At 42.4% G+C, this 24397-nt stretch overlaps 2 protein-coding genes across 5 annotated transcripts in view; both read right to left on the reverse strand.

Annotated features, from left to right (window-relative positions):
- The window catches only part of LOC148346471 (dihydropyrimidinase-related protein 5-like), a 29189-nt gene extending 15154 nt beyond the window's left edge, over nucleotides 1-14035 (reverse strand). Inside the window, exons 1-3 of the mRNA XM_088325609.1 lie at nucleotides 13869-14035; nucleotides 4152-4266; nucleotides 3934-4083 (exon numbers count right to left, since the gene is read on the reverse strand). Coding sequence (XP_088181735.1) covers nucleotides 3934-4083; nucleotides 4152-4250 — 249 coding nt within the window. The 5' untranslated portion in view covers nucleotides 4251-4266; nucleotides 13869-14035. The remainder of the gene's footprint in view (nucleotides 1-3933; nucleotides 4084-4151; nucleotides 4267-13868) is intronic.
- Nucleotides 14036-16195: 2160 nt separating this feature from the next.
- The window catches only part of dnmt3aa (DNA (cytosine-5-)-methyltransferase 3 alpha a), a 65167-nt gene continuing 56965 nt past the window's right edge, over nucleotides 16196-24397 (reverse strand). For all 4 annotated transcript variants that reach the window (XM_088325607.1, XM_088325608.1, XM_088325606.1 and 1 more), the window contains one exon: nucleotides 16196-23340. In XM_088325607.1, the coding sequence (XP_088181733.1) occupies nucleotides 23199-23340 (142 nt within the window). In that variant the 3' untranslated portion in view covers nucleotides 16196-23198. The remainder of the gene's footprint in view (nucleotides 23341-24397) is intronic.

Below are 24397 nucleotides of genomic sequence, written 5' to 3' on the forward strand. Positions count from 1 at the left end.
TGAACATAAATAGCCCAAAGACTTTTTATTCTATTTCAGATTTGGTTTTGGAGTAAGAATGGCGGATAATCGGCTTGCGCAAAAAGCAATAATTCTGAAAACATTCTGGAAATGTCAAAATAATGGCAAAGTGCAAAGAGTTCCGCGCACGTCCATTGGCTTTTTACAGTCAACATAGGACACCTAGTATTTGGTTTAGATGTTTGTTGGATCAGGACCCAAATGCCAATCTCAACTGTCACTTCTGCTGAGAGAAGAAAGAATTTACACAGAGAAGTGCCGGAGGAGGAGGGTGAGTGACAAGCCAGAGAAACAGGGACGAAAACCACATGAAGCGAAAGCAGAGCTCAGCTGTGAGGCACCTTCGCTAGCTGGGTTGTAAACACACTCTCTATGGTCACCATGACAACTGACACTGTTCGACGATGACATTTATGTTCCTGCTATCCCGATAGTCATTCTTTCATCATACGAGAGGGTGAGGTGGAGGAAATAAGAGCAAATTTAATAATGTAAAATAATATGTGAATGTGGCAAGTTACGCTAAACCAGTGCTTCTCAATTATTTTCTGTCATGCCCCTCCTAGGAAGAACAAAACCTCTCGCACCACCCCTGCAAAAATACTGTAAATCTATAACACCTGATTAAAAGCAGCATGCTTAAATTTAAGAATGATCTCAATTTTGTTATAGTACGAGCTGTCCCGGATTTTAAACCGTAGTATTAAAAAATAATAATAATAATTTCAAAAAGCGAAGAAATGAAAAAATTCACGTCTATTTCTCTCATTTTAAGCCCGGCGCACACCTGCCAATCGTATGGGGAATTTGCCGTCAATGCCTTTGGCTGCTCCGCACACCTGACACCATTTTCAGCTGCGTGGTTTTTCAGTTCTGCTCCGAGTTGTTAACATCACGTCTTCTCAGGTCATGTGACTATTAAATATGGTAATTACAAAGACAAGCATATATTAAATACTGCGCCTGTCACAACCAGAAAGGAATCAGGACCCAAATGCGTAACGTTTACCACAAGTTTTATTCTACGGGAATGGGGCATTCATGTGCGTGAACACAAACGCCAGTGATTCGGCGATTGCTGGGTGGAAGAATAGAGACAGAGGAGTCAAGCGCGGGAAAACAGGAAGCCAGAGGCAGAAGAGATCGAAACCGGACAGGAAAGACGGGATCGATACCAGATACACGAGCAAGATACCGGACAGGACGGGACAGACGGGATCGATATTGGATACTGGATACACGAGCAAGGTACCAGACAGGACGGGACAGACGGGATTGATACCAGATACTGGAGACTGGGGAAAGATACCGGACAGGATGAGACAGACGGGATCGATACCAGATACTGGAGACTGGAGCAAGATACCGAAAAGGCTGAGACAGACGGTGTCGATACCTGATACTGGAGCAAGATACCGGACAGGAGGAGACAGACGGGGTCGATACAGGATACTGGAGCAAGGTACCGGACAGGACAATACAGGCGGGATCGATAGCGGATACTGGAGACAGGAGCAAGATACAGGACAGGAGGAGACAGACGGGATCGATACCGGATACTAGAGACTGGAGCAAGATACCGGACAGGACAAGACAGACGGAGTCGATACCGGATACTGGACAGAGTCAAAATACACGTCTTGTAAGTGCAGAGGTTCGTTGACGGACTGACAAGGAGGGAATGAGAGCACGGAGTTTAAATAGGAGGGAAGCCAAGCAGGCAACGAGCAGAAGCTGGTGCCTAACGGGCGGGCCTAAGTGAGGGCAATGGGCAACCATGACAAAAAGCTTAGCTTTATGGGCGCCACTGCCCCCTAAATAAGTGGAGGTGTAATTGCACTTTATTTTAGGACAGTAAAAAAGCAAACAGAAAATAATTCCCTGATGTCAAACGCGTGACGGAGCCTGTGCAAGCCTCACTGTTCTAGTAGCACAAATATAAATGTGTTTTTGTTCGGAAAACTTGATTGAAAAAAGGGAACAATTCACAGTAATCCCTACAGGGAAGCCACAGTGTATAATCAAGCTCACCTACTTCCATTCAACCGTTATGACAAAAGAAAATGATCCCTAATGGATGGGAAAATATTTCAGCCTATTACTGAGGCACGAGCACCATGTGGGGAGATGGGGAGACCGTGGGGGTGGGAAGGAAATAGCTTGATGCAGCGAAAATAGCGTAGAAATGAACACACACAAGCCAGATTTTGTTTTTTTCATTTCGCATTGGGTTGGTTGCCATGGTAGCGAGGTCAGTGGGTAGAAAGATGGCGATTAGGCAGTTACTGGGGTGAGCAAGACGATTGGGGATGCCTCACACCCCCCAACCCTAAATTCCTCTCACCCTATTTCGCTTGGCATTTCAAGAGATGCTAAGCCGGTCGTTTCACTAAGCCCTAGCGTTTTAATGCTGTTTGCTGTTTAATCTGCAATATACTCTTATGATTGACTTCAGAAGACTGTCTAAGATCACCTCCAATTACTGCCCAGTGCTCTGAATTTTAAAGGGAAGAAATTCAATAAAGCACGGGAGTAACTGTGACTCCCGTTAGTTGACAAATGCCTCGTCTCGTCATCTTAACAGTGATGGGCATGAATGGATGAACAAAATTCCTATGGTCACGACGGAGTCGGATCCCGATCTTGGGAGAGTCAGCAGGGAAATGTCCAGCAATAAAAAAGAACAAATTATGTCGCGACCATGACTCTGCTCGCAGCTGTCTTAATAAACTAGCGCAGAAGTCAATATTAATTCAATTGGCATTAACATATGCAGGAGTGGGTCGAAAACATTCTCAAAAATCAATCTGTCACGACCAGAAGTAGGACTCAGATGCGTAACACTACTCACAAGTTTGTTGAAATATAGAGGAAAGGCAGCGCCAGCGATACGGTGCTCGCTGGACGCGGGAAGCAAGCCGCTCACGGGATCGGAGCGTGTTCCGAATGCGGATGTGGATCTTCCGGAGCAGGAGATCGTAGCGTAGTTAGACGGAAAAACAGGTCGTTAGCCGCGACTGGAGATCAGAACGTGGTCCGGGTCAAAAAAACGTGTCGTTAGCCGGGACGGTAGATCAAAACGTGGTTGGGGTCAAAAACGGGTCGTAGCCGGAGACAAACAGGGAAATCAGGAACGGACGAGTGGAAAACGGGTGACAAAACAGGACCGACAGCACAACAGCTGATCTTAAGCTCTCCCATCCCTTGCGCACATGACAAAGTGATAGAGACGAGACCAAGTATTGCTGCTACAAAATGAAAAATCCTTATACATGGTGACACTAGTTACTTAGGAAGGGTACACAATAATTATCAGGCTGACAGTTATCGGACAGATTACAGCCTAATATGACGTCACAGTTTTCGGCCCGATAGAAAAAATATACCACATAATTAGTCACCCGCTGTCACAATAAACTATTCAATCAGCCGTCATTACACTACTTGTTAGAGTGATTCCATGCATTATGTATTATGACTTTTTCATTTAGTGGTAGCAATACTTACTCTCCTCTCTGTCACTTTGTAATGTGCGCAAGGGATGGGAGAACTTAAGATTAGTCGCATAGCACAGCATGTGTACAGGCTGTTATGATTGTACAGGCTTCTATCCTATACCATGATTACCGATGTGAATCACCTATCCCGCTCCTTTGGCGCCAACTGCCTTGGACTCTACCGATGAAATGCTATACACTCTGGTCAGTCCCCTATTGTCAGTTCGTCTGCGAACATCAGTTAACACTAGGCAAGCCTTTTTCGACCCTGATCCCTTTCTCTTTCTTCCATTAAAACTTGTGAGAAACGCAACGCAAGTGGGTCCTTTGTCCGTTCTGGTCCTGACAATACCATGCATTTCTCCGCTGATTTTTTAAAATGTAGAAATGGACTCGAATGAATGTGCATGCATACCTTAGTGCCGCTATAGAAGTCATCCTGGATGGCGGCATTCATAAAATTCTGCTCCAAGTGCACGGACGTGTCAATTCCTCCAGGCAACACCAACTTCCCCGAGGCGTCGATCACCTTGGCCCCACCCGGAATCATCAGCTCCTTCCCGACCTTGGACGCAACATGATAAATATTTGAAATAATGATCCCGAAAGCCAATAGAATCGGTCGTGTCTCACCTGCTGAATGATGCCGTTCTCGATGTAAACGTCAGCTTCCTGGGTGAAGTCATCGTTGACCACTTTGCCTCCCTTGATGAGAATTCGCATGGACCCCATAATGGCAGCCAAACCTCTAATAGGAAAAGAAGAATCGTTTTTGAGTGAAAAAGAATAACTTATCATATCTGAAAATTTAAAAAAAACTGGATTTTCCTAGGTATAGCAAGCAAGATATACAGAAAAGTATAATGAAATTCTTATGTTTAAAGGTCCTCGTACAGTATACAGAATAGAGGTACCATTGACCTATGAAAATTTAAAACATTAACACGCCTCACTGTCAGGACCACAACAGAAACAGGACCCAATTGCGTAACGTTTACCACAACCTTTATTGAAGAAAAGAGGAAGGGACGCGAGAAAAAAGTCGCTCTCGTACTCGGATTATAATCCGAACGCGGAAGTGGACCTTCCGTGGCGAGCGATGGCGGCTTCAGGGACGGAAAAACTGGTCGGTAGCCGGGACTGGGAGAGCAAGGCGTGGTCGGAATTGGAAACGAGTCATAAGCTAGGACGGAGAATAGACGTAGTCGGGAACAAAAATGGGTCATAGCCGGAGACAGACGGGAGCGAAAATGGGACAGGTGGGAGTCAGGGTCGAAAAAGGCTTGCCTTGTATACACAGAGGTTCACAGATGGACTGACAACAGGGGATTGATGGGACTGGGTTTGAATAGGGACAGGGAACCAATCAGAGCCCGCAGCGGTTGGCGCCAAATGAGCGGGCACAGGTGATTCACATAGGTGATCATGACACAACAAAATGCTTTTATTTTCTTTTTTTTGCCTCATTTTGTGCAGCATATTTTTCTGTGTCACAACTGTAGTCAAGTCAAGTCAAGTCATGTTTATTTGTATAGCCCTTAATCACAAGAAGTCTCAAAAGGCTGTAAAGACTCCAGACTATTATAACACCAACACAGTTCAAATGAATGACAAGAGGGATCAGCAAATAAGCAAAAAAAAAAAAAAAAACACAACTTAGACATTCTCCAATTTAGGGTATCCAAAATGCATTGGTATGTGCAAAAAATATGTTGATTCTTTAAGTTTATGTCAGGACCAGAACGGCAACAGAACCCACTCGCGTAACGTTTCTCACAAGTTTTATTAAAAGAAAGGGAAAGGGTTGCGCCCACGATCCGGGGATTGCTGACGCGGGAAGCAGGTCGCTCTGAACGCGGAAGTGGGACTTCTGTGACGAGCAATGGTGGTGTAGGGAACGGAAAAAACGGGCAAAAACGTGGTCGGGACTGGAAACAAGTCGAAAGCCAGGAGAGGAGAGTAGACGTGGTCGAGATCAAAAACAGATCGTTATTTGGGACGGGAGAACAGACATGGTCAAGATCAAAACAGGTCGTAATACGGGACAGGAGAGCAGACGTGGTCAAGATTAAAACAGATGGTAGCGGGAGAAAAACAGGATCAAAAAACGGAACAGGCGAAAAAGGGCTTGCCGTGTAAAATTAGAGATTCACAGACGTACCAACAACCGGGGCTTGACATGGCAGGATTTAAATAGTGGGAACCCAATCTGTCAACAAGCTGCAGATGGCGCCACACAGGGGGGGGCCAATTGGGCGCCATGACAACCGTGACAGTCTAGTATCCCACAGTCAACACCAAAAGAATAATCCAAATCATACCGCAACCTTGATGTGGAGCTCCAAGAAGAATCAGATCCTTGTTAGAGCTTATTTACTTAAAAAGGAGTTATGAGGCATAATGGATGGATTACAACATGGAACGTCAAACAATGCAGAAATGCTTTCAGGCAGATTTTTTTTTATCTGTCGGCATTATTTTGTGTTTTGGAGTCAGCGACACTGTTTAAGAAAACAAACTAAAATTATACTTGTATCCATTTCTGAGCTTAAACACACTAGTGTGTAGTAAGCTAAATGATTGTTTTTGTTTGGAATCTAAAGAAAAATGTTCAAGAATAATACGATCAAATGCAAGTGTAGATGTACGTGTGCGAGGATACTCTTGCATGGATGGCCATATGCAATGAGTTTGCGAGCAAGGCACAATTGAGTCCTAGTCACACACAATCAAGTCAAAGAGATGCATGGGAACAGAGGGGGAAGCATAGCAGAGCGGATGGGAGCTGGGGGTGTGTCGAGGAGAAAATGAAAATCGTAAAGAGTACAATTAAAAGGACCCCGAATGCAAATCTGACTCAGTTGGACCCCCAAAATCGGATGCCTTTTTTTTTTTTTGAACGGGCCAAACTTAAATCTTACATTACTCTTGTTTCTACCCTGCTTGATACTTGGAGTATTTTTTGGGGGGAGGGGTTATGGAAAGTAGCGCCCCTTAGGCTTGGCAGCAAGAATAAAAGGATGGTTTCCCAGGAGATGAGAACTAGTCTCCTTGCAGTGGAAACCAAATCCGGACACATTCACTCACATGCAAACACTCGCTGACATTCTAATGGAACTAGATAAACAGGGTTGCTTGTTTGTTCATGGATTAGTAATTTTGCGTCTGCAATTTCAATTTACTAATTTTGCAGTTGATAAAAAGTCCCTCGGTTGAGCCAGATGAGACGCCACGTAAATGATTGTCAGCCATTTTGATAGCGAATTTGTGAAACTAATACAGCCTGGAATATTCTGTTTTATTTGTTTTTATTATCATAAAAACCTAAATATAAATGCTTCAGTCCAGCGTTTGTTATATCTGTCGCATCTCACAGCCTGGATATTAAGTAAACATGCAAAGGAAGAAAAGTGCAAGGATCCGGCACGCCACCATCCTCTAGAGGGTGCCAGTGGACAACCTAAATAGTTATGCGTACCTGGCGCTCATCACCCACCTGGCATATAGCGACAGCATTGTCAGCTCCCTAGTGTCTGATTGTTGCCGTTCCGCCTGCCCGTAACTATTTCCTGACCCGTTGACGCTTGTATTGTGCCCAATTAATTATATTCAACCACACGCGAGTTTTGGACTGTGTTTGTGTTGACCATTTTTCCTTTTCTCCCCTTTTAAGCCTTTACCCTAATAGAGCTGTCAACTCGGCTCCGAGGGCCCCATTTGGATCCTCTCTGCCAAACATAACAAAAAGTAATTCAAACGGTGACCCCGACGAGATTTGAACAAGCAACCTTCAGTGGCGGCAGTAATTGGTTGAGTAAAGATTATTTTGATGTTTGAAACGTTCATGTGACAACAAAAAACAAAAAACGCCTTGCAATAAAACTACCTGTTAATATACCAAGTGGTTGTGTAGACCTTAGTCTTTGCTGTCAGGACCAGAACAGAAACAAGACCCACTTGCGTAACGTTTCTCACAAGTTTTATTGGAGGAAAGAGAAAGGTCTGTGCCCACGATCTGGTAGTCTCTGGACGCGGGAAGCAAGTCGCTCTCGTACTCGGATTGTGCTCCGAACGCGGAAATGGATCTTCCGTAGCGAGCGATGGCGGTGTCAGGGACAGAAAAAACGGGTCTGGGACTTGGAGAGCAAGGCGTGGTCGGAAGTGAGTCGTAAGCCAGAACGGGAGAGTGGACAAGGTTAGGGAACAAAAAGAGGTCGTAAGCCGGGACGGGAGAACAGATGTGGTCAGGAGCAAAACAGATCGTAGCCGGAGACAAACGGGAGCAAAAACAGGACAGGTGGGAGGGTCGTAAAAGGTTTGCTTAGTATTCACTGAGGTCCGCAGACGGACTGACAAAAGGGGACAGACAGGACTGGGTTCAAATACTGATCGGGAGCCAATCGGAACCCGCGGCAGTTGGCGCCAAAGGCGTGGGCACAGCTGAATCACATCAGTAATCATGACATTTGCGGATGAACTCCAGCCATTTATTCATTGGATTTAAAGCGCTACTTTTGTTTGGTAGGATGAAACCTCCCAAAGCGACGCTTTTCAAGATGTGTGAAGAGGAAGTGTCAATGTCGCCTCAAGGCTGTCACACATTTTTACTCTTTGAGTATTTTGAGCTATCAATAGATCAAATTTCGACTCAGAAAATATTATGTCACACCATTTTTTTCAAAGGATTTAGGCTAAAGAACTTATCATTAGGGCTATTGGTAGAAGTGTGCATCTATTTGCAAAAGATGATTTGATAAAGTTATTGATATGTGTTCGATTGAGTGATTCAAAGACAGCTGGTCAAGAGTGGACAGATCCATTACTTGGGTAGATTTGACCCAACATCTTTGTTTTCTGGCACACACGTGCTGTCATGCTTGAAACAATTGAGGTTCAAGCACAAGGCAGTATTTCTCTATGACCCTCCGACCAGCTGCCCTTGTGTTTACATGCATGCAGATGTACAAATGGACCCAAATGCAGGCTCATGACAAACTGATGTTGGCCGTGGGTCCTTCCATAAAACAACCCCTTACCAAACTAAAGATTTCATTTGAATTGAAACGTTCAGAAAATTCTTGGCTTAGCTGAGTCATTCAATTTCTGCTATTCAGACTGAAGAGTGTGAGCGTGTGTTAGTGTGGTAAGCACTGACACGGTGGACAGCTGCTAGCTTCTGAGCTGGGGTTTAATCATTGCTGTAGTGACAAAGCATTCCTTTGTTAGCGGGCACACACGCTAAGCAATGCGCGCGCATGTGCTAGCGACATAGAAAAGGCTCAAGATCAGACACCAGGACGAACAATTGGTGATAGGAAATTGAGCTGCGGAATTTTGATGGAGGACATCTTAGGAGTTGTGAATCAAATATTTGGGATCTGATGCCAAAGTGGGGCAACATTGAGGATTACGCTTAATTCTGTCTGTGGCCAGATGTTAGTCGGAATTTTCGTGAGGGATATTTTTGGGGTGGATTTGGAACATCACTCTATCCATACAAAAGCTATTCAGTCCGCAACACGGTAAATGTTCAGGAAAATCACAAAAGTGAAATGCAGATTTCAAACATCTCAAAAGAATTCACAGATTTTGATTTGTTTTCGTCATTGCATTTTAAAGTGCCATTTTTAAAAGGACAGTGTGTATTATTTTGCGCGGGGATGTTAAATTCAGTTAGGCTCTGGGGTCAGATCCAGACTTTCTGTTCTCAGGTGGGCCGGATTTGTAAAAGATCAAGATACGAAGATTGTCTCCATTGTCATTAACATGAGAAAAAGCAATGTCATTTTCTCTGCAACCTCGGTGTATACAAAGGAAGTTCAAATTAACAAAGGGAGTTCAAAACAGGATATGATACAATCAAATACAAACAAACAAAAAGGAAAGACGGTACACATCTATGTACATTTTTTTCCAAGGTGATTATTTGTTGCAATTGTGTATGTCATGAACCAGAACAGGATCAGGACCCAAACGTGTGACGTTTCTCACACAAGCCTTTTATTTTACGGGAAATGGGGAGTCATGCACGTTACGAAGCAGTCTGGCGTGAAATGATAGGAAGCCAGAGGCCCACGAGATCGATACCAATTGCCCGAGTAGATATTGGACAGATGGGGTCGATACCGGACAGGACGGGACAGACAGGATTGATAATGAAACAGGATATCGGAATAAAACAGGAATAACTAGACGGGAACGAAAATGGGAGAGAATAATAAACAGGACAAAAATAGACAGGAACGAAACTGGAAACCGATATTAAACAGGACAAATATAAACGGGAACAATACCGGACAGGGAATACCAACAGGAAACAGGACCAAATCAAAACCCACGTTTTGCGGGCCAGATGTTCGTTGACGGACTGACAAATGAAGAGTGAGAGCACTAAGCTTAAATACAGGCGGGGCCAATTGGGTGCCATGGCAACCGTGACAGTGTATGCATATGTATGTGTATTTAAAAAGATGTCATCATCAAACTTTTATATTTGTTTTTCAGCATTATGCTTTATCATTCAGTCTACGTTGGTAACCTACCTTACGTATTATAAACACGGAAGGCCGATCTTTTCCAAGCATAACACATTTATTCACAAATAATGGGGAGGAAATATTTTCATGTTTGTCATTGAATGCGTTAACTGCTACCACAGCATTATTATCTATAAAAGCCTTTCCCAATACTCGCACTGGTTAAAAAAATGTACAAATTGCAGTATTTTATTGAATGCTCATTATACAAAAGGAAGCAAACCACAAATTTAATTTTCTTTTATGATTTGGAGAGAATTATGTTTTTGTCATAACATTGTCACATTAGAAGAGGGGTCAGAACCTCACTTGCCAGACTTAAACCCGACTGGAGGCACAAGAACATAGCAGTGAAATCAAAGATTTCACTCATGCAAACGCTGGTTACTTCCATCCTTCTCTACGCCTGTGATACATGGACTGTCACAGCAAAACTGGATACGAAAATTCAGGCCATGGAGATGCAATGCTACAGGAAATTTTCAGCATCAGCTACATCAGCTACATCAGCTACTTAGCCCATGTGACAAACGAAACAGTGCGCAACACCATCGGAGGGCACATTGGACCCTATGAAGAACTGTTGTCAACTGAGCGCAGTGGTATGGTCACGTCACAAGATCATCAGGATTGGCCAAAATTATTCTCCTGGACAGTGTCCAACGGTGCAAATAGAAGAACTGGGCTGACAACATTAAGGAATGGACTGGTGCCAACTTTTCCATGACCCAAATACAGGCCAGGAACCGTAAACAGTGGAAAAAGCTGTCCAGAGTTCCGTCATCATTGGTTCCCCGGCGACACATGCAGGTTAACACAACACGCCAGTGATTCTGCGATCGTTGGGCGGAAGACGTAAGGCAGAAGTCTGGCGTGGAGCGACAGGAAGCCAGAGGCCGACGAGATTGATACCAATTGCCCGAGCAGATGGGGTAGATACCGGACAGGACGGGACAGACAGGATTGATATCAGGCACTGGAGACTGGAGTCTGATAACAAGCAGGACAAGATAGACAGAAATGATACCAGACACTGGAGATCGAATATAAACAGGACAAACTAGACGGGAACGCTACCAGACACTGGAGATCAATAACAAACAGAACAAAATAGATAGGAACGAAACTGGAGATAAATATTAAACAGGACAAAATAGACGGGAACAATACTGGACAGGAAACACAAGCAGGAAACCAGACAGAGTCAAAACCGACGTCTTGCGGGTGCAGAGGTTCGTTGACGGACTGACAAAAGGTGAGTGAGAGCAGTGAGAGAGAGGTGACTGTACTAGGTGCAGCTTATCATCAGGTGCGCTCTATATCCTAAGTTTTACGGTACTTTTGTTTTGTGACAGACTTTGCATTAGACCACTGAATGTACATCACAAATTAACATATTAGTTTTATCTACTGTTCTATTGCTGCTTATTGGCCTGCTCTTGGTTAGAAGGGATAGATATTTTGAATTTTATTTCATTTATTATTTATTTACCTGTCACCAAAAGTGGACAAATATTTATTTATGAATTTATGTCTACTGACTGAGCACTGCGCCTAATTGTTTTTGGCATTTTTAAAAAAATGTTGACGAATATGCAAGTTAAGTTTCATAGCCCCTAATCACAAAAAGTCTCAAAGGGCTGCATAGACCACAGACTATTACAGACAACAGGCTATTGTTACACCACCCCCTGATCTGAAACCTACACGAGGGCAAGGAAAAACTGAAAAACCTTAGTCAAGTCAAGTCATGTTTATTTGTGACACCCCTAATCACAAGAAGTCTCAAAGGGCTATATAGGCCAAATACTGTTACAGACGATTATAACAGCATCCCCTGATCTAAAACCTACATGAGGGCAGGGGAAAAATCCAAAACCTTAGTCAAGTCATGTTTATTTGTGACGCCCTTAATCACAACAAGTCTCAAAGGGCAGCATAGACCACAGACTATTATAGACAGCAGACTATGATTACACCATCCCCTAATCTAAAACCAACATGAGGGCAAGAAACATACTGAAAACCTCCGCATGAGGAAAATGAAGTAACCTTGAGAAGGGACCGCACAATCTTATCTTTTTGACAACCACAAACTCACTTGATGATTTATAAACGTGAGGACTGACACTATTTAGTCGACATGAAAAAGAAAAATTGATGTGTTCAATAGTAGAGGACCTACATTATTAAACATATCAACTACCTATATTCTGGGTATTCGTCAATCTATCCATGTTTGTGTTTATTATCAGTTTACACATTAATAAATCAAATTTAAGGTCAAATTTAAGAAAATAATAATGAACCGATTATTCGACCAATCGTTTCAATAGTCTGTATGTCATGAACCTGAACAGGATCAGGACCCAAATGTGTGACGTTTCTCACACAAGCCTTTTATTTTACGGGAAATGCGGAGTCATGCACGTTAGGCAGCAGTCTAGCGTGGAATGAAGCCGACAAGATCGATACCAATTGCCCGAGCAGTTATCGGACGGCTGGGGTTGATACCGGACAAGACAGGATTGATATCAAAACAGGATATCGAAAATACACAGGAAAAAAACAGACGGGAATGAAACAGGAAACCGATATTAAACAACAGGACAGACAGGATTGATATAAAAACAGGATATCGAAATTAAACAGGACAAACTATACGGGAACAAAAACTGGAAACCGATATTAAACAGGACAAAATTAACGGGAACAATACCGGACAGGAAATACCAACAGGAAACAGGACAGAGTTAAAACCCACATCTTGCGGGGGAGAGGTTCGTTGACGGACCGACCAAGGAAGAGTGCAGCACTAGGTTTTTACAAAATATTCTGGAGACATATTGTGTTATAGCATCTATTGATTTTTGGTATAAAAAGATTTGTGTGTATGCAAAGGGCCGTAAAGCGGTAGTGTTGGCAGGTTTTTTCGAAAAGACCTTAAGATTTCCATCTCGCTGAGTCACGGCTCATCACAAAGCCTGCACTGTCCTCTCTAATTCAGGTAGTGGAACAACCCAAGACATCAGGAGGATTAATGGAACAGGAGATGACACAAGGTGGATTAAGACCTCTGCCGAGGAGTGTCGTGTGGACTACTGTACACGGATGACTGATTACACTATTCAAAATGCTTAAGATTGGTTTGTAGTTTCTCTTTGTGCTTATAAATGCTGTGAATTACGTTTTATTCTATCCCAATATTTGAGTCCCTGTCATGTGCAGGAACACTCGTTCTCTTTGAGGTTATGTCATCGATATGGACCACTACTGCACAAAAAAATGAGATTCTCTAGCGCTAATAATCATTGAGAAAGGAAACGAAATGATAGAATTGGTGCAAAACACACCAAAAAAATCCCGACAATGTGCCACCGCCTCCTTTCAACTGCATTGCTCCTCGCTGCATCCTCACGCAATATTCGCTGGCAGGGACAATAAACCGTGAACAAATTACATTACATAATAGTTCATTCTTTTTCAATATTGACTACACGCCACACACAGTCTTCGACTGTACACCTTGGTACACGTTAATGACAAATATAGAGACATATCACAGGGTAACGTGTCGAGGGGGTAACGCATAACAAATAAATACCGTAGAATGCAGTTGTGACGTCACCAAATACGCCATTTTCGAACGATACATTTGCTATTCATTTTATACATTAGCAGCCTCATAAAGAAACCGTCTTTAAAGGGCTCTCTGAACAGGTGTTTTCAACGGAATTGTGTCAAAGACGACGTCGTGACGTAAGGAAAAGCACAATATGACATTTTGGTGATTTTATTGAAAAAAAAATCTTACCAGTCTTCTCTCGACGTCCCTCTGTCGTGGTGGTTCCCTTGCGGTTGTGTGTGAAGGCAGCTGGGCAAAGGAGGCACAGATGCTGCTTTTCGGACGCTTGGCAGCAGCCAATAGGAAGCTTTGAAATCCGCCATTTAACGGAGGCAATTGACCAATCATGTAAGAGATGTGCGTCTGCTCCAAAAATTGGTGCGTTCACGAGCGGTCGGTACAGGGTTTATGACGTCATTACTCGTACGTGTCAATTGATACCAGGGGTCTTTTTGCAGCAGTGGTTAGCGCGTGTACGTTCTCAGGGCGTGAGTTCAAACCCCGGGCACTACCTCCAACAATCCCAAAGATTAGTTGGCCAGTTTAGTTGGTCCCTAGGTGTGAATGAGCGAGTGAGTTGCCGCCCCTGTATGCCCTGCGAACGACTGGCAAGATGTTCCCGAAGATAGCAGATAGTGGAAAGAGAAAGAAGAAGGAAATGGAAAGAAAAAAAGAAGAGAGGATGAAAGGTAGGAAAGAAAAATCTGTGACAGAGGGAATAAAAAGGAAAATCTAGCGAGTGAAAGAGTGAAAAAGAAAAAGAGAAAGAAAATAAAGGGAAAAGAGACTGGAAAAAAAGAAACACTAAAGAGTAAAACAATGAAAGGGAGAAAGATAAATATAAAGAGAAGGAGATAAAAAAGAACAATAAGAGTAAGCAGGAGAGAAAGAAAATGGAGGAAGAGAGAAAAAGAAAGCGTAAGAGTATATATGAGAGAAAGAGAAACATAAACAAAAGACTAACCAATGAAGCAAGGAAGGAAAAAGAAAGCATGCGCATGCGACAGATAACAAAGAAAAAATAGGGAAAGAAAGACAGTAAGTGAACTAAAGAGAGAGAAATAAAAAAGAGAATTAGAAATGACGAGAGAGAAAGAAAATGAAGAAAGGGAGAAGGAAAGAGAGAAAGAAAAATAAATAAACAAAGAAGGAAGGAAGGGAGGAACCAATGAAGTAAAAGAGAAAAAAAATGAACAAAGAAGAAAGGGAGTAACCAATGAAGCAGGGAAGGAAGGAAAAATAAAGAAGACAGAAAGAGAAAGAAGAAAATACTAAAAGATAGAAAATGACAGCTAGCGGGGGAGAGAGAAAAGGGAAAGAAAAGAGAGAGAGAGAAAAATAAACAAAGAAGTAAGGAGTAACCAATGAAGCGGGGAAGGAAAGAGAAAGAGAAAAAGGAGACAGAATTATAAAGGTAAAATAGAATGAAAGGGAGAAAGAAAGAGATATAAAAGGGAGATGAAAATGGAGGGAGGGGAAAAAAGGACAAAAATATAAAGGGGAATTAGAGGGAAAAAGAAAGAGAATAAGAGAGATAAAGAGGAAAAAAAGAATGAGAGAAAGCGGGAGAGAAAGAAAGGGAGAAGGAAAGAGAAAGTGAAAAATAACCAATAAAAGGAAAAAAGAGACAGAAAAAGAAAGAGAAATAAAGAGAGGGAGATAAAAACCGAGTGAGAGCATGCGGGAGAGAAAGAAAAGGGGGAAAGAGGGATAGAGAAAGAGAGTGAAAGAGAAAAAAAACAAAGGAAGGGAGGAACCAATGAAGCGGGGAAGGAAGGAAAAAGACAGACAGAAAGAGAGAGAGAAAATAAAGGGAAAAAAGACAAAAAAATAGAGGGAAAAGGAATGAAAGAGGGAAAGCAAGAAATGGAGGTAAGAACGAACAAAGCGAGGTCGGAGATTGTAACAAGTCGGGCAGCCGGGACGGGGGGCGGAGCGTGGTTGAAGATCGGAATAAGTCAGGCAGCCGGGACGGGGGGCGGAGCGTGGTTGAAGAACGGAACAAGTCGGGTAGCCGGGACAGGTGACGGAGCAGGGTCGGAGATCGGAACAAGTCGGGTAACTGGAGACGGCCGGGAAACCAGGGACAGGGGAAATAGGTGACGAAATCGCGCAGGATACAGGAACAGGTCGGGAACAGAACGGGAGTCAGAGTCAAAAATGCTTGCTTGCATGTGCGGAGGTTCGCTGATGGACTGACAAGGAGTGAACGAGAATGACGTGCTTAGATAGGATGACTAATAAGGGAACGTGTGGCAGCTGGGGCTGAAAGAGTGAGGGTGATTGACAAATGAACAGAACAACCCAAAATTCATAGTTAAAAACAAAATGTGTTTAGATTGCTTCCTTCATGATAACTGCTACACACAATATGAGGTTATTTTTGAATAACTGGGTGGGAAACCGTGAGCACTACCTACCTGCAGGCCGATGTAGTTACCGCCGAATTAGATTATGAAACCAATTAAATATAATGTAAAGCAATTTTCTCTACATCCCACTAAAACATGACCAAATCACAGGAAACAGTATATTTTTATTCACGTTTTTCTTACATTGTTCAAGTACAAAGTTAAAATGCCTTTGAATGAGTTCATATTCATACAAGAGTAAAACAATACCTCTTCATGACTACAACAAATTAAATACAGTCATTGTAAAGATACACTTTTATATTCCAACAATAACAATAATACTTTTTCTTATTTTCAGAAAACAATTGTAGCACCTTTATGAAACGGAAACAATTGGTCTGAAAAACTCGAAAATTCGAGTGGCATTTTGTGTACATACGTGCATATAATGTTGGCTTTGTGTGTAACGTTATTTTGTTGCTGACTTTGATGACTAAAATAAAGTCGATATTTCTTATACCATACTTTGTGCTATTTTGAGCCGTACCTATCTGTGATCCACTATATTTTTGTAGCAATGGGGTGCTATAAACTGACATGAATTCTGCCAATCTGCTTTAACAATACACGCGCAGCTTAGCTTACTACAGTATCACAGCAAGGTTCCACTGTATTGATATCAGAATGTTGTTCTTTGAACACCGATCCCGGTATTCTGCTGGTTTCTGTTTTCAACTGAACACCTGTAAAGGAAATTTAATTGTTGGTTGTTTGTTATTTGGAATATGATCCCGCATTGTTGTTCCTTATTTTGGTTATTATGCACTGTTTAAAAGAATGAGAGAGAGGAAAGGAAGAGAGATAAAGAGAGGGAGATAAGAATAAGAGAAAGCGGGAGAGAAAGAACATGGAGAAAGTGAGAAAAAGAAAAGGGAGAATGAAAGAGAGAGTAAGAGATAAAGAGAAAATAAATAAACAAAGAAGGAAGGAAGGGAGCAATCAATGCAGCGGGGAAGGGAGGAAAAAGACAGAAAGAGAAAGAAGAAAATACAGAAAGAAAGATAAAGAAGAAAAGACTGAAAGAAAGAGACAGAAAGAAAGAGAGGGAGAGAAAACAAAGGTAAAAAAGAGACAAAAAAATAAAGAGAAAAAAGAGGGAAAAAGGATAAAAGGGAGAAAGAAAGAGTAGAAAAGATAAAGAGAGGGGGATAAAAAATAGAATGAGATAAAGCGGGAGAGAAAGAAAATGGAGAAAGAGAGAAAAAGAGGGAGAAGGAAGGAGAGAGTAAGATAGAAAGAGAAAAATAAATAAACAAAGAAGGAAGGAAGGGAGGAACCAATGAAGCGGGTAAGGAAGGAAAAAGACAGAAAGAGAAAGAAGAAAAGACAGAAAGAAAGATAAAGAAGACTGAAAGAAAGAAAAAGAAAGAGAGCGAGAGAGAAAAAATAAAGGGAAAAAGAGACGAAAAAATTAAGGAAAATGGGGGGGGGAATGAAAGGGAGAAAGAAAGAGAGCAAGAATGGTAAAGAGAGGGAGATTAAAAGAGAAAGCGGGAGAGAGAGAAAATGGAGAAAGAGAGAAAAAGAAAGGGAGAAGGAAAGAGAGTGCAAGAGAGAAAGCGAAAATAAATAAACAAAGGAAAGAAGAGAGGAACCAATGAAGCAGGAAGGAAGGAAAAAAGACAGAAAGAAACAGAAAGAAGAAAAGACAGAAAGAAACAGAAAGAAGAAAAGACTGAAAGAAACAGACAGAAAGAAAAGAGAGAAAAAGAAAGAGGGAGAAAATGAATGGGAAAAAAGAGACAGAAAAATAAAGGGAAAATATAGGGGAAAAGAATGAAAGGGAGAAAGAAAGAAAGTAAGAGAGCTAAAGAGAGGGAAATGAGATTAAGAGAATGCGGGAGAGAAAGAAAATGGAGAAAGAGAGAAAAAGAAAGGGAGAAGAAAAGAGCGAGTGGTAACTATGCAGTTTACATCTTTGTCAACAATGGCTATTCTTTGATATCCACACCCTTTAGGGGGGGATCTGCTTTTGTAACATAGAAGATTTAATAAAAAGTGTGGGCGAGGTGGAGGGTCTTTAGAACAAGTGGTACTTTCTTATCGGAGGTTTGTTCTCTTTGCAAGTTTAATATCCATTGATGTCTTCTCTCCTTATTTGGAGGATCATCATTTTCGTAGCTAAACATTGGCATAGTCTTCTTAACGATTAAGCTAAATTGTTACCCAAGCATGTTAAAAGGTAGCCACTTTACATATTTTCACTCAAATTCCCCTTATGTCTACCTCTCCCTCTGATTTTGTTTTTAATACAGAACACTTGCAAAGGAGATTGCAGAGGGTGTCAGGGTTGTTGGTTCTTATGACTTTTATTTATTAACTGTAACAAAATAATAACTATAGATCTACAAATATAAACAGAATTGAAGTTGAATAAATGTTTTTATTGTAATTATACAAAAGTATAACGAAATTGGAGGGCTACTTCTTTCAGTGTGAGAAAGCGATTTAGAGGTAGGCTGGGTAGCTACACTTTAGAGTAGGAGAAGAGTCACAAATGTAGAGGTTTTCCATGAGTAGTAGCTTGCGTTGGTGACTAGCCATGTTCGGCAGTGCTGGCTTAATAGTTGTTAGCAATAATCTGCGGGCTTTGAAGCCCTTTTGAGACTTGACTACTGTTTTGCAGTATTTTGACTGTCATGCACTGCTTACATCATTCTCACTATTGGCCAATTATGTTGCTGTTCTTTGAATCGACACGCTTAAATTCAAAATTCATTGATGTCTTCCCTCCATATTTCAAGTGTCTACTTGATTGTAAACGTATCAAAACGTTTGTTTGAGAATGTTTTAAGACCCCCACCCCCATAAAACACTTCTCTTGAAAGACAAGCTTTGATTACCCTTTTAGCCGAGACTAAAGTAAACTGAGCACCAACCTTGAACAGTACAAATACTCAAACACACGCACAATAACGGATTATTTTTGCCATATATATACATAAACACCACCATTATTGTCATTTTTATGACTCCCTAATCTACAATGAGATTACACTGATGGGCCAACATGCAGTATCCAAAGGAGACTTAACTACCCAAGTTTTGGTATTCAAAGTCGTTTGAGTAAATCAGCACCGTGCTGAACGTGTATCCAGCAAGTTTGTGTGTTTCTTGATGTGAGTATATGAGTGGCCTTGAGAGAAGTAAATGACACTTACTCTCACATAAACATACTCCCACACATGAATACTCTCATACAGACACATTCATACCCAGGCACAAACACTGCTATCGTCACGGTTGCCAGGGCGCCCAATCTGCCCTGCCCGTGTGGCGCCAGCTGCGGCTCATTGAAAGATTAGCTTCCTGTCTATTTAAGCTCAGTGCTGTCACTCCTCGTTTGTCGGTCCGTCAACTAACCTTTGCCCCGCAAGACGTGGGTTTTGACTCGGTCCTGTTTCCTGTTGGCATTTCCTGTCCGGCATTGTTCCCGTTTATTTTTGTCCTGTTTAATATGGGTTTCCAGTTTTTTTCTTCCGTCTATTATTCTCTCCAGTTTTCATTCCCGTCTAGTTTGTCCTGTTTTACTTCGATATCCTGTTTCATTATCATTCCTGTCTGTCCCGTCCTGTCCGGTATCGACCCCATCTGTCCGATATCTACTCGGGCATTTGGTATTGATCTAGTGGGCCTCTGGCTTCCCATCATTTCACGCCAGACTGCTGCCTAACGTGCATGACTCCCCATTTCCCGTAAAATAAAAGGCTTGTGTGAGATACGTCACGCGTTTGGGTCCTGATCCGGTTCTGGTTAATGACAGCGACACTCTCTCACACATACTACTATACTCTTGTACACACACTACTATGCTTTCACACACAAACTACTATAAATTCTCACACATAGGATTATACTCTCAAACACACACTACTATATTGACACACAAATACTACAGTACTATACTCTCGCACACAAACCAATACACTACCCCGCACACCCACATTACTATAGACTCTCACAAACACCATAATACTCTTTCATACACACTACTCTACTCCTACACGCAACCTTCTATAGATTCTCACATACACTACTAAACTTTCTTACAAACCATTAAAATTACGATTGTGTTGTGCAGTTCAAACTGGAGCAGCACGTGTGAGAAAGAATAGTAGTGTGTACATGAGAGTATAGTAACGTGTGTGAGAGAATAGTGGTGTGTACATGAGAGTATAGTAATGTGTGTGAGAGACTATAGTAGTGTGTGTATGGGAGTATAGTGGTATAGTAGGAAAGTATAGTAGTGTGTATGAGAGTGCATCTGTGAGGGTATGATACCACATGTGAGAGCAAGTGTGATTTTCTTCTCTCATATTTGTAACCCTCACTGTAGAGCAAGGTGTAAAGCACCTGAAGGTTGGTTGTATCAACAGAGAGTAAACATGATATCGAAGAAAACCTGAAACAGAAACTGCCCGGTTTCTGGTTTGAGGTGTTTGTGTAAGTGTCCCATTTTTATTGGAGGAACGGAAGGCTATCGATCGAAACAGTGATCGACCCGAAGCACCAGACGAAGAAGGATTTCTCGAAATCAGATAGAGTGAGTCCCAGGTGTATTCTGATCAATTTGAAGGGGAAATAGCTTCTAGTGGTAAAAAAACTACTCATAGGTCATACACCTGGCCAAATTCAAGCACTTTTTGAGGATCTTCAAAGCCATTTTTCCAAATTCTTCTGTAAAATTTCATGGAGAAATCCAGGGTGAGACATATTTTGTATTTTATAATCTTGCATGAGCATTTGGAATTCAAGCATTTTTAAGGATTTCAAGCACCCATACAAACCCTGTTTGTAGTTATTTGACATAACACAGAGGTTCACCAAGAAGGAGCTAACATGATTGTCATATTGCCATCTTGCTGCTAAGGGTATTCCCCCCAAAAAATCAAAAATGCTGCCTGGGGAAAAGAAGAGACAGTAAATGGTCACTTCAAAGTACACAGACCGTACTTTGTATTCTTCCTTCTGCTCAGCATACGTCCACGTAACTATCGAGCTGTTGTTGAGCAGAAGTGCAGGTCCTAAGATTTAGGAATTTATTTCAATTAAAATATTCTCAATTTTGGGTTAAAAGTATTCAACTGGATTTTCTAAAGAAACTATTTGATTGAATTATTTATGTAACTTATATATATATATATATATATATATATATATATCCACCCGTCATTGTTCTTTGTTTCTTTTTCTTTGTTTTGCGCAGTTGAGGATCAGCGCAATGGATTCCCCCTGCGCAATGGAATCCATATTTTAAATATATATATATAAATTCTTTTTTAAACAAGAAACAAACGCAAAAAGTCTTTAACCATACCAAAAGCCTTTGATCTGTCACAAAAGGAAAGCATGTAACGTCATCGCCTCAAAGTTTGTTTTTCAACAAAAATATAAAAAGCCAAAATATGAAAGCCATGTGGTACTCGTTTTTCCCCAGAGATTCAGGATCTAGTATTAGTATTGTCACACCCAGTTGCCTGTCAGTGCCGAGATGCGGCTTATTTCTGAAGAGCAGGATGAAGTTTAACACTTAACAATGGAGACCAGACAATGAAAGTGCTTTATCGGAGGCTTCTCCTGCTACTGGTAACCATGGACACGAGTACTATCCGTTTAATTTAGTGGGGCAAACCCCAAACCCCCAAAAAAGATGGGCGCCCCTAGGCTGTACTTGCCAAAGACACACCACAGGAAGTGATAATCCGACGAACCTAGCGGTTAAGTGATCCGTGAAGCATACAGTATTACTTAACTGGTTTTCTTTCTCTCACACCCTTCAGTGGTCTGCTCGACTTCTTTGTTTGCTAGGAATGATTTGACTTGAATACACCAGGGAGCAGGCAACACACGGGGGCAGTGGTTAGCGCATGTGCGGCACAGTCCTAAGGTCTTGGGAACCTCCAGCTACCGGACTTCCTGTGCGGAGTTTGTATGTTCTCCCCGTGCTTGGGTAGGTTTCCTCCGGGCACTCCGGTTTCCTCCCACATTCCAAAGACATGCATTTCAGGTGGATTGGGCGGTCCAATTTGTCCTCAGGTGTGAATGAGCGAGTGAGTTGTCTGTCCCTGTGTTCCCTGCGATTGGCTGGCAACCAGTTCAGGGTGTCCCTGTCCACTGCCCGATGATTGCTGGGATGGGCTCCGGCACCCCTGCCACCCTAATGAGGATAAGCGGTGCAGCTAATGAGATGAGATGAGACACCAGGGAGCCCAAACTGCTAGAACTGAAAAAACAACAAATCTCTGAAAGCACCAAGAATTGTGAGAAGTGGCACCAAATGGGCTACGATGTGGCCCGGCTAGCACCGCTGGTTTCAGATAGTGTTTGGATGTTCATTGCATTGGTAATGCAACCACGGCACCTTTCTTATATTTGCAATTGTTTTTTGGTGATCTTCTAGTAATCCCAAGAGCCAAGAAGAAATCCGCAAAAGTGTTCTCCATTCAGGCCCCGGTGCTGTGGAATGCTCTTCCCCCTGAGATTCGATATGCAACCTCAGTGGAAATGTTTAAATCTAAGCTTAAAACACACTTCTATTCTAAGGCATTTGAATAACCTATATTTTATGTTGACAATATCTGTGTATTATTTGCCCTCATGTAGGTTTTAGATCGGGTGAAGGTGTCATAGTCTGTGGTTTGCAATAATCTGTGGTCTGTGCAGCCCTTTGAGACTCTTTGTGATTGAGGGCTATACAAATAAACATGACTTGACCTTCTCAAAGTTTCTTCATTTTCCTTATGTTGAGGTTTTCCTTTCCCTCTTGTAGGTTTTAGATCAGGGGATCGTGTCATAATAGTCTGTGGTTTGCAATAATCTGTGGTCTGTGCAGCCCTTTGAGACTCTTTGTGATTAAGGGCGTCACAAATAAACATGACTTGACTTGATGAATGGATGAGTTTTGCTGCCTTGTTGCAAAAACGCCAGTATGAGGGTAGGTGAAGGACATTTTTGTGAAACCGTATGTGGTGTTCATGTATGTTAACATGATCATCTGTTTCATTTGTGTCAGCCAACCTTCATATACGAGCCGTGTTGTATGTACAGTTCTATGTTGTCATAAACGTGTGTGACTGCAAAGAGAGAGAGTGACGGAGTGGTGTGACTAGTTGCAGGCGAAGTACTCCTTTAGCGGGGCAAAGAGATGCCTGATGACGGGGACACTCCACGAACGTCCCAGCAGCCTTTGCCGGGCCAAACGACTCATGTTGGACACGTCAGTGTAGTGGACGGGAAAACCAAACACCCTGTAACAGTGGAATACAGTGCTTGTCAAAAGGGGTATGTGATTTTTCTGAAATAATGATTGCGAAAAAGAAAAAGTCATTCTTGAACTCTACAGACGCTCCCCTACTTACGACCATTCGACTTACATAAAATGGTAGATACTAATATTTATTTCGGGATGTTAAAAAATATCCGGACATTGCTGTAAGTTCGATTTTTGTATTGAGTGCACCGTTTTAGAGGAACGTACAGTAGTGCTTCTTTCCGCCGCTACCAGCGTGTGGCGCTGTGAGAGTTCACCCAGCATCTACTCCGAAGTGTCATGATTACTGATGTGACTCAGCTGTGCCTGCTCCTTTGGCGCCAACTGCTGAATCCGCTTTTGATTGGCTCCCGATCAGTATTTGTACCCCGTCCTGTCTGTCCCCTTTTGTCAGTCCGTCTGCGAACCTCAGTTAACACTAGGCAATCCTTTTTTGACCCCGACTCCTACCTGTTCCCTTTCTTGCTCCCGTCTGTCCCCCGGCTTCGACCTGTTTTTGATCCTGACCAAGTCTACTCTCCCGTCCCGGCTTTTGACCTCTTTTTGTCCCCGACCAGGTCTTCTCTCCTGTTCTGGCTGACGACTCGCTTCCGACCCCCACTACGTTTTGTCGTGTCCAGCATGGTCGCCGTGGCGACCGGCTGGCCCCGCCCCCTGGGCACCAGCTGAAGCAGATCACCTAATTTGCGCGTTTGCTTCTTAAGGGGGGTTTTGGGTATTGCGGGTGCTGGTTCATTGCATTTTCTGTCTGCATTTTCCGTTCCGTTTTGCTCTGTCCTGTTTTGTTTGATTCGGAGGAAACCTGTGTTTTCACGTTTTGAGTAAAAGCCTGTTTTTGTTCTGTTTTGTCCCGGAGTTTTGGACGACTTTTATTTTGCGAAATAAAAGTTTTGATCGTCAACGCAGATGAGTTCTCCCTTCCTGCCTCCTGCCTCCGTTCTGGTCCAGTTTCCCTGTGACAGAATGAGCCAGCCAAGAAATGAACTCAGCGGACGATCCCATCCGACTCCTGTGCCTGCCTGTCCGAACCCCCC

Source organism: Urocampus carinirostris, chromosome 20 (assembly GCF_059441175.1).
Source record: "Urocampus carinirostris isolate Australia breed hairy pipefish chromosome 20, RoL_Ucar_1.0, whole genome shotgun sequence".
Classification (NCBI taxonomy): domain Eukaryota; kingdom Metazoa; phylum Chordata; class Actinopteri; order Syngnathiformes; family Syngnathidae; genus Urocampus; species Urocampus carinirostris.